This window comes from Scaptodrosophila lebanonensis, unplaced genomic scaffold, assembly GCF_003285725.1.
Source record: "Scaptodrosophila lebanonensis strain 11010-0011.00,11010-0021.00 unplaced genomic scaffold, SlebRS2 tig00001418-arrow-arrow-pilon, whole genome shotgun sequence".
In the NCBI taxonomy this organism is placed as follows: Eukaryota; Metazoa; Arthropoda; class Insecta; order Diptera; family Drosophilidae; genus Scaptodrosophila; species Scaptodrosophila lebanonensis.
In genome coordinates, this window is record NW_022060744.1 from 454,879 (window position 1) to 466,108 (window position 11,230).

Consider the following 11,230-nt stretch of genomic DNA (forward strand, 5'->3'; position numbering starts at 1 on the left):
GAAAGCAGCGAAAATGCAGAGACTCATTTGACTCAGATGCACTGAAAAAATGTGTTTATTTTTAGGATTCACATTCCGATGGAATGATCTTAGGTCGCACTAATTGTAATTTTTCGTATCTCAAACATCACAATATTTATCGATTAACTTGAAAGATCCGCTTTGCGGGCTTACAACAATCTGGATAGCAAGTTTGGCTATTCTGGCTCTTACACTTTCCGAGAACTTTCCGTTCATAGAAACAGATAGACGGACTTTTCTATATCGACTGGTCTTATCATGCTGATCAGGAATATATATACACTATATACTTCTGTGTGTTACATGCATACTCGCACTTTTACCCTTTCTGTACAGGGTATACAAATAATAAATAACATTTAATAAGTAAATTATTAAGTAAATACAAAATATGCTCCCAGTGAGAAGTAGTGGAGGAAAAAACATTTACATTGGAATATGATTATCATTCTAATAGCCCAGGTAGATTGAGTTTTTTGAAGTGCAAGCTCACACATTTACTTGCAGCGTTTAAAGTCGAATGAGGTATGTGCAAAATGGCGACAATAGACGAGTGAGAGTATGTGTTTATGTTTGTGAGTGGGTGTGGGTGTGGGTGCGGGTGTTCGTGGCGCTATTTGGTACGACTGGCGATGATAAATGAAGCGCTTGACCGAATGCCGGCTAGACAATGGCCATAAGCACATTCGTGAGACCATTGAGGCCCAGCAGACAAGAACAATAACAAGAAGCGCAGATGCTTTGCTGCTTGCTGCATGCAAGGGTCGAACCATGAAAATGGGACTAAAGAAAGCAAAGGAGTGAAAACTCAAGCGGAAGGAAGTGAAGCGAGGAAAATGATGGATGTTAAGGGCGGAGACAATAGTCTGAACGGGTTTAAATTGCGGTTGCGTTGCTGTGGTGCTCGCTGCGCTTTAAAATCACGTAATCCATTCCAGTTTGGCTCATTAGACACATTTCGTTGGCAATTAAGTAAATAATTTGTAAGCCGCAAACGTTGCAATGACGACGACGACGACAACGACAACGGCAACGGCAACGACAATGACACCGACGACGACGCATACAACAGTGTCACAAAATGGCGGCAACGGCGTCCTTTCTGTGGTTAGGCCCTGTGGTTAGGCAGACCCCCATGTATTGTGCCGCAGAGCTCTCTATACACTCACCTAAAAAAGTATTCACATAGACTTTGAGAAACAAAACTAAAATCGGTTCACAAATATTGCTAAGACCACTTCTCACTCCAGAACTGATCTTGCATTCTGATATGTATATACTAATATATACATGCGGATATGAACATAATGATTTACATATATATTCTGATGTGCGTATACTTATGCAGATACTTGACATTAAGTGTCTAGCTTACAGGTTATAAGTATTTATTACGCCATTATCCATAAATTATGCGCTTGTACACTTATTTTTGGCAACGACTGTGCTCACATGTGTGTGTGTGTGTGTGTGGTTGGGCCTGCGGTAATTTATGTTACTGCACCAAGTAAATGCCGCCAAAGCACAACTCACACACACACACACACACACACAAACGAAACGAAACGGGTAAATGCGGCCGGGCCGTCTGTATTTGCGCTTTTGTTGTTTTGTTTTGTTTTCCAATTGATTTGTAGCAGCAGCAGCAACAACAATTGCAGAACAACATGGCCACACTGACGTCATTAGGCACGCTTAATGCTGAAAACGTTGCGCTCTGCATTCGTATCCGTATTCGCATTCGCGTTGGCCTGCGCGTGCAATCGCCCAACCGATTGACGCACGATGCCCGCGTTGTTTGCGTGCCCCTAAAAGTATGCAGCGTGCATATCTAAATTTTTGCAGCGTGCCAACGCTTTTTGCCACGGAACAACGCACACACACACACACGCACACACAGACTCATCCACCCACACATGCTTAGTTGTTGTTTTGATTGAATTTCAGGTGCGCCGAGATTCTTCCTGTGGTTGTTTTTGCATTGCCGCCAGGCAATACATTTTGCCAACCATTGTTGATTGGCCAGAGAAATGGTTGCTGCTGGTATTTTTGCTGTTGTTACGCTTGCTACGCCAAGTTTAGCTTTTATTGTTCATAAAAAGTGTGTTGGCGGTGGAGAGCATAAGCTATATACCGACGCAGTTGTTTTTTAAAGAGACTCGATGTAAGCACCTGGAAACATGCATTGCCGATGTGGCTACAATTTAAATGATTTGTTCTTATCTACGTATATATTGATGTATGCTCGATCGCCATACTTTTGGAGTTCCCAAATAAATGTACAACTTGTAACATATTGGGCTAAAAAGGACATGAATGGGTAGTTAATTAAGCTACTTAACTTCCTCATAAAATTCCTTGCCAAAATTCGATCGTGTTTGAATGTCAATATGGAACTGTATGGTTCGATTATGCTATCACAAAGGTAATCAATTTCCCGAGTGCATATAACCGCTACAGCTTTAAAGTTAATGCTTCTATTATATACTTAGTGAGAAGCTGGCCAGCGCACACACCCACGCACCTGCCCACCAACGATGGCCACCACAATGCAATTGCCATCGCTCATACTTACAGGTCGTCTCAGTGGCCGAGTCCGGACAGCCAACTGTTGATAAGCTTTGCGCTGTCAGCGGTCAGATCTATGGATATACATAAACATGACGGTGCAGCGCCCATGAAGCCGATGCAGCCTCGATAGGCGGCCAACACATACACACACACACACACACATGTACAAGTGACAGATGCAGACACCTAACGCAATTGCGGCGCCCCCGTCTGCCGCCCTCGACGGCGGCTACTTGTTTATGCATGTCATTGTTTGCATGTAAATTTGACGCCTCGCCATGGCCCAGTCTCGGACGTGGACGTGGACGTTAACGTTGACGACGCGTCGTCTAACATCGCAGCTTGTTGCAAGCTATGAGTTGAAAACATGATTGCCTGCGGGTGAATGTGACGCCAGCAGCTTACCAACTCACCTTGTTATATCGTCATGTCGTCGTGTCGCCATGTTGCCATGTCGCCGGCATAAAAGGTAATAAAGTTTTTTGTTTTTTGGGAAATTCTGCAGATTTTCGGATGCGTTAGCGGTACATGGGAAAGGAGTGTTAGTAGGCAGGGGATGGGGGGCAAGGGTCACTGTCGCATTGAGTGTCCAGCAAGTGTTGGTGTCGTTGTCGTGTTGGGACTTTAAACCTTTGAAGTTGGCCGCCATTTTAATTGAATTATAGATGCACACGACAAAAGGCAACCAACGCATCGCTGAAAAGGCAGTAGGCTCAAGGATTATGGCTCAAGGCTCGAGGCCCAGTGCTCGGGAGTTGCTGCTGATACTGCAACTACGCAAAAATCGTGCGCACACACGCAAAGGGCACAGTTTGTGGGAAGCCGGGCACACGTAAGCAACAGACGATGCCACGAAAATGGCAGGGGGCGTATCTAAGGCAAGGCAATTTAAGGAAAAGCAACGCGATGCGCTGCCAACTTCAAAGGCGCTGCTGATAAGTGAGGATAAAAGTATGCTGTGGCATGGCGTTTTGTTGTTTCGGCGAGTTAGAGGTGGGACTACAGCGTGTACACTCGATTTGAAACACAACTTTGATGACAATGGAACAAGCTTATTCAATCAGGACAGATAAATTCGGGATCTTAACCCTCTATGTATGTCACTGTCCGTTTCAGTTTCGATTGCATAATTCAATTTCGCATCGTTTGTTGTTCCTTTTATATTTCTTGTTGGTCTTTGCTCCCCTTCTTCTTGACTAATCTTCTTGCTCTTCTGTGCACCTCTGTATTGTTTTACTTTCTCCTTTTGTGCATGTTTCCACCTGCCTTTACACTCTACTTCCGTCTTCTCCTTTTCTCTCTAATCTCTCTAATGTTGCATTTTTTTGGTTTTCCATAAAAATCGAAATGAAATTTGAACTCTATTCTCGATAATTTCAGGAGTCATTAGTCGTGATATAATTTCAGAAAACTCACGCTTGAATCATCCCTATACGCTCATAATTATCCGTTTTTCCGTCTCGGAACGTGCAGAGAACGTACGCAAAAGTTATAAAGCAAAATGCGATGTCATCGGCATCGTATTTCAAGGAGCTCGGAAGGGGGTGGTGGATAGGGTAATGTTTCTCGTATGTAAGATGAGAGACGCTGCCATCTTAATTTTTCTAGGCAAGAGAAACGGCAACGATGCACACACATTTCTTTCCCTCTCTCTCTCTCTCTCTCTATCTTTCTCACTCTCGCACTCATTCGCGCCCTATCTTCGTTTCTCTGGGACGATGACGCCGACACTGTAGCCGGCACGTGAGCCCGCGACTGCGACGGCGGCGGCGGTGGCGGCGGAACCTGTTGCGTGATGCGTGATGTTGAAAGCGGTTGCAAGAGGGGCAGGAAAGGGCAAGGATGCGGCCGCGAACTTGCTGGCAGGCAAGGCAACGAGGCGAGCAGTCAGTCCGCCGCACATTATGCCAAGAAACTTGTTAAACTTATTAAAGCGAAACCTCAGCGTTAAGTTACTAACACAAATACACACTCACACACGCACACACAATTTGAGACTGGAGGCGAGATACGGAATATGCGAGACTGGCAACAAAACGCATCGGGCGGTAAACAAGTGGGCGTATAGTTTGCTTCTGTGTGTGTGCGTGCGTGTGTGTGTGTATGTGTGTGTGTTTAAGGCAGGCTATGTTTGCGTGCAGACCAACACACTAATGCACAAATACCCACGCACTTAAAGGAAAGGAAAGCAAGAAAGGAATGGAGAGACTGTCAGACAGATGGACAGGAAGAGCTCTGCTTGTTTCCTTGCCTGCTTGCATGTGGCTGACTGCTGCGGCTGCGGCTGCAGCTTTCGTTTTTGTTGTTCCTGCTGTTGTTGTTGTTTGCGGAAAGTTCTCCGCAACTTCAAATCTCTGCTGCGCCGTAAATTGAGGCGCACTCCGCTGTGAGCCCATTTCCGCCTCTTTTCTAGCTTAATTTTACGAGCAACACAGAGAAAAGAAATGGCAACAACTAACGCTTGCATTTAATGAAGTTCATTTGAGAAAACAACGACAAAGCCAACAACAACAACAATAGTTACAACGCCAGCAACCACAATGATTAGTGCAGAAGCAAGCAACTCGAGTGTTTGCCACCTAGCTGTTGCACATGAAAAATATTTGAACGCCACATTAAGACCGCGCTAGCGCGACAACCCCGCGACTGCAAGAGCAGGCAGATGCCATAAAAATCAACATTATAGTCAACATTACAGTCATTGTAGATAGTTTTTTCTTAGTCAGCTGCCACATTCTCATTTGCATGGCTAAGTGCACTCGCATTTCATACCTAAAATAGAAAAAGTTTCAATACAACTCATCCCGCAATTCCGTGTTAAAACAGAATAAGGGAGTACTACTTGGTAGTGTCAGATTTTCGACAACACTTTCGGATATCAATATTTCGGAGCATCAACCGTTGAAAATCAAATATATATGGAGTTGCTCAGTTATGGTTGTAATTGTTACAGCAGGTATGCCCTTTACGCTCATCATTACTTAATTGATATTTGAACTTCTTACTATGTATGTGTGGTCTACAATGAGACACAACTCTGACCGCAAAGGGACCAGGATGTTTGTGTAGCTAGTAAGGAAAGCTGCAATTTTGTCAAACAGCCGCTGAGATATTATGAGTATATTGTGCAAAGAGGTACTGTTCTTAAACAATACTGTTTGATGATAGCGGAACTGCCTGGTATGGCTCAGATATCTTTGGAACTGCTCAGCTACTAGAGGTAGCTCCATAAAATGGAGCATAACTATGGCTGTCTGTAATAGTGCATATCAAAACAGGTGTCAAGTAGTAGGACAGTAGGGTGCAGTACAGTGCAGGGAGTTGAATGGCCTCGCAGCTACCTTGGCTCGTAATGTCTTTACTCGCTCGTTGTTGTTGCTGCTGTCATACTTTTGTCGCCATAACATAAAACTGCCCTCGCATTTAAAATCGATGGTAACAGTAGCAACAGCGGCATGTTCATTAATCAACATCAAACGAGGACAGTAAAGTGGCAAAGGCGCGGCCATCCAACCAGTTCGATTCAGCGCACAGTGTGGCCTCCCTTGGTGGGACATAAGAGCTTCAAGCACGACTCGATAAACAAGCTACTAAAAGAATTTAAAATTCCAAATAAACTTTTTGTTTATAAGTAGTAATTATTACTCTACCTATTTGGTTTGGACAGAATCTTAAAAATAACTCCTATCAACATTTGCTTTGGTTTCGCATATAAAATAGTTGTAAGATTTAAGACATCGATGACGAACAAATTTATGGTTACAAGTGGTTTGACGAAGGGTTCGATCATCACTTAAATATTTATTTTACTCTTTATTTAACGGAAATAATATTCTAGCATCCAGCTTAAGAAAAAGCTCGCAAAATGTTAAATAATTATTTATACACATATTTTGAACTACTTGTAAATTTTTGTACGAATATTGTCAGTCAATAATTTCAAAAAGGGCTGTGGGCAAAATATTTGTACATCGAATGCACTGTGCTGCGTCTGAGTCACTAAGTCAGCCAACCAGTTATCAAAGGCAGCTGATAAACAAATGAATGCCACACATTCGTTTACATTGCAGCTCCAGCAATTGACAGATACTGATGGTGGCGACATCGGCGAACCGATAATTACGAATAAAATTTGATTTTGACCGGCAGCTGATGCTCCTGCAGCTCCTCGTGCCGCTGAATGTTGCCGAGGTTGTCAGTCGATGTTGACTGTTTAGTTGCCACACTGACATTAATGAGCTTCTGAGTGACACGACATGACCGATACACCAAAACATATACTTGTATGTATGTGTATATCCGGCCGAGATTGCCGTGCTCGCAAGTTTGACTCGAGGCCTGGAAATAATAGCTACAATGCATGCCTGTCGTTCGAGAGCGAAAGTGTTGCGCATACGCCCCGTGTGCAACGCAGCCTGGCGGAAATTTCAATCAAGCTAAAGAATAGCACACAACTCCAATCCACCCTGCCTGTACTCCTGCACTCGGCATTTAGGCATCCTGCAAGTGAAGCAACAACATTAAAAACAACTTGCCTCTGGGCCATAACGCAACTGCAAAGCTGCAATAACAAAATATCGGTAGTCGCAGACGCCTTGCGTGCGGCACGAACAGCGAAATCGGGAAAGTGAAACTTGAAGGCAGGTACAATGAACGAACGAATGAGCTTTGCGCGCAATCTTATATGTACATACAATATATACATACATTTATGTACATAAGATACATATATGCTTAAAACTGTTTGTCCCTATTCACAGACGAGCCGACGGCCGGACTCATTCGATTCCATTCCATTCATTATACGCATAGTCCAAGCCTCTGCAGACAGGCAGCTGAAACTTGTATACCATTTTCTTTTTATTGGAGGTGGACTAAAGAATGTTTTATATCGAAGTATTCACAAGACAAAGACAATGGAAAATGGGGAAGCAGCGATGTAGTTACATAAAAAGCAATTCCTATGTAACTTGTTTGAAAAAGTAAAGAGTGTAGAGTAATACAACTCGAAGACAAATTGTGAAAATTCTTGGCACTTGAAAACCAATTAGGGATATTAAAAATTAGCCACATAGGCAGCCAATGGAGAGTGCTTAGTTATATCACAGGTTTTAAGAAAACAACTGATCAAATCACTATGATGACTTGAAGATTGGTTAGCTGAGACGATTGAATCGCTTGGTCCCTGCTCTAGCCAGCACAGAGAAATGCGGGGTAACGTCCATAAGTCGACAATGGTGCGAATACCATTCACTTAGTAGATTAGGATAGATAAGGAAAAAGTTTAGAACTTATACATATTTGGGAAAACCCACTAGACAACCGATAGGTTAGAATTAGACAGAGCATGTACATTTCGAATAAGCACGATGTTGAGAGAATACAAAAACGCAAAACAATTTATTCTTAGTACATAAGTCAACTGTGCATAAGCTAAAAACAACAAGCAACTACATTTAAAATTGCATCACAAGTGCCATCTACGAGTTTTTTGGGTGTAGTGGGTGTGGATTTTATTGCAATCGAGGAAAATGATCTAATTTAATTAAAGGATTAATTGGCGTGTGTACGAGTATAATACATAGCTATTCATATTCGAATTCGCCATCCTTACAGGTCATAAGAAATTCTATCTGAATCGGAATCTCAATCGGACTCTGAATCCATCATCTCAATTGCGTCGTCATCCACGTTTCGATTAGCCATTCTGTTCTCAGACTCTGAATGAGAAATTTCTATAATCTCAATAACATCTGCGTTCCGGTTAGCCGTTCCGAAACAATTTATGGTTCCGCAGCTGTTCTCAGAATCTGAATCTACAATTTCCACAACTTCTGAATCTGAATCTGAATCTTCAATTTCCATAATCTCAATACAATCGTCATCTTCGTTCTGGATAGCCATCCCAAAAGCATTTGGTTCACCCATTTTACGTTTCCGCAGTAGAAATACTATATACAAGAAATGAAATGAATATTTCTATAAAGTTGAAGTTTTGTAAATGAAAATTGACAACCTTTTTAAGGCACGAGTTGATTTTTAAAAGGACATGGCCAAGAAGACGCTCTGGTCGATAAAAATCGATAACGTGATTTTACAGTCATAGTAGGCTGAGATAAAAATAACAGCTATAGTATGGCATCAAATTCCTGAAAAGTCTCAGTTGGAATTCGTGTGTAATATAAATCAAACGTACGGTTTGTGTCGAAAAAAAAAAATTAATAAAAGTGTTTATAGTTTTCTTTCTCTTTTAAACAGCTACAGAGTGCACAATTGCATGAGAAAATGCCTGGAGAGCGATGTGTCAGTGCCAATATCGAAGCAACAAAGAAGAACGAAGCCATGGACAAAGAAACTGGGCTTGTGAAATGCATCTGTGATCGTCCGATCAGGAACTACGTGTGCAACGTATGTCTGCGTTATTGCCGTGGACGCTTGTTCCTTGAATGCTCGCAGCACCCTTTGTTTCCTGATGGGATCAAGTGTTGCCCGTTCTGTGAGGCTCCCAACTGGGTTTTTATGGAGTCGGTTCTCAGCTGGAATGTCATTCGCGAATACGAGGACCGTATCTATGGCCCGGATATTGAAAGCACTGAAATCGAAGAAATCATTGAGAACAGTGCAGTTAAACAACAGTTAACAACAAAAGCCGAAGGAGCCAACGAAGGTGTAGACGAAATTGGTGGAATCGAAAGAAACGATGGGGATGGTGATGGTGATGGTGACGGAGACGGAGACGGGCTTGGAGATGATGGAGATCTTAGAAATCTTGGAGAACTTGGGGACCTTGGAGACAATCGAGTTGGTGCAGGCGATGGAGACAATGGAACTGGTGGAGGCGATGGAGGTGGTGGACATCGTGGAAATGTTTATCTAGATTTCGAATATTAATTAAATATTAATTTTAAATGAACGTTTGAATCACTCAAACAATATTAATACAAATATACAATTCTTTGGATCGGTCCTGAAAGCCAACAACCCTACTAAGTATTAATTGATTGAATTGATTTGAATTTCATTTTTTGTATGGCAGGCAAAAGGGATTTAGGATGTTTTTTACCTTCGTGCTTGTTTTTAATCCTTCCTGCTTGGCATTGCAGAATTAGGTTAAATAGATTGAACTTTTATTACAATTTTGCATTTTCTGTGCAAGAATTTGTGGTCGTAGTACTTGAGGAAAAAAATATTCGGCAACATTTTACAACACTGATGCTATAAAGTATGGCAAAAAGTTATTACAGCCCAAAATAGAAGGCAAGCGCACACATGACAGCACACACACACACACACACACACACACACACACAAACACACATGCACACAGACATGCCCATTTAAGTAAACTTATGCGTACCATACTAGTTGCTGCATTCCTCCTTCCGTCAGAGCCCCCCTGCTGTTTCTGGTCCTGTCATTAGATGCTTGTTAAAGTTTGCCCACATGTTCCGTCTTAGAGGTGGAAGAGAGGGCCGCAGGAAGAGAGGGGGATAGCACCATGCCCCTGCCTCTGCCTCAGTATCAGTCCTAGTCCTAGTCCCAGTCCAAGTCGCAGTCGCAGTCTCAGTCACAGCCGTTGCCTGCAGGCTATAGGTCTCCAGCAAAGTTTTAAGCCACTGCAAAACTCTGCCCGCACCAACCGCGCCCCTCCTCCACCCATCCTCGCTCCTACCTCCTCCAACAGCAAGCACTGTTGCAATCTGGGTGCACCGTCAACTTCGACCATCCGCAGTTGTTGCTTCGACGACATTTATCTTTTAACTAAATGCAATGAAACTCGAGAGCCCTATGACATTTGCTTAGTATCGCTGCTTTAGTTGTTTTGCAGCTGCTGCTGCTGCTGCTGTGGCCGCAAAAACATTTATAGATTTAAATAGATTTTGTTAGCTTATGACTGTATTTTGTTCTGTCTGTTGCTGTCTGTCCTTCTGTCTGGCTTACATTCTTGCTGTCCACTTAACTTCAAGCTAATTGAAAAATTCGAGCACAGATAGTAGAATAACATAGAGAGAAAGTTAAGTACATAACACTAACTATAAACCGCTTTAGCTGAAGCTCTTTAATTTAAAATAAAGCTAGCATTAATGTAAGCAATGAAAAGAAACTTAGCCAGCGCTAATCGCAATAAACAAAAATCAGATTCATTTCACTTCAAAGCAGACCTTCATACGACAATAATCAACAACTCTCGTGTAGTTCGTTCCCTTCATTGTTTTCTTATTTTCTACCTCCCCAGTGGATCGATTTGGATCGAGTGTTAATTGGTTTAGTTCAGGGTTCACGGGGCAGGGTTCAATCGGTGGTAAGTTAGTTTTTAAATCACGTCTTTAATTTGAATATCGCTGAATAATTCCGATGTGTTATGCTGTCCGCCGCTAGTGTACAGCGTGAGAACTGTAATATTGGCACGTCAGCGAGGATCAGGACACTGCCAGCTCCAATATTGTGTATACCCAAAAGCGTCCGATTCTGACGGGTTCACAATATTGGTGTGAATTACAAGTATTAGAAAGCGTAAGGAAGCTTCGCTCGTGCCATTCGCAGGGCCTTACAGTAATGTAGTAAAATATAAAATCTAAATATACATACAAGTATATGCAATATGGTTTATACTATACAGTCTATTAACAATCGCTGC

The 11,230-nt window shown here is 42.5% G+C and overlaps 1 protein-coding gene across 1 annotated transcript; it reads left to right on the plus strand.

The window, feature by feature from the left end:
• The first annotated feature begins 8,720 nt into the window (after window positions 1-8,720).
• LOC115633343 lies at window positions 8,721-9,570 on the plus strand. The gene is made up of 2 exons (XM_030530776.1): window positions 8,721-8,784; window positions 8,851-9,570. The coding sequence occupies exon 2, from the start codon at window positions 8,878-8,880 to the stop codon at window positions 9,481-9,483; it is 606 nt and encodes a 201-aa protein (XP_030386636.1). The 5' UTR covers window positions 8,721-8,784; window positions 8,851-8,877; the 3' UTR covers window positions 9,484-9,570.
• The last annotated feature ends 1,660 nt before the right edge of the window (window positions 9,571-11,230 follow it).

What these genes read in the sequence shown, in the direction of transcription:
- LOC115633343 (XM_030530776.1), top strand. Translation starts at nt 8,878, where the DNA reads ATGCCTGGAGAGCGATGTGTCAGTGCCAATATCGAAGCAACAAAGAAG.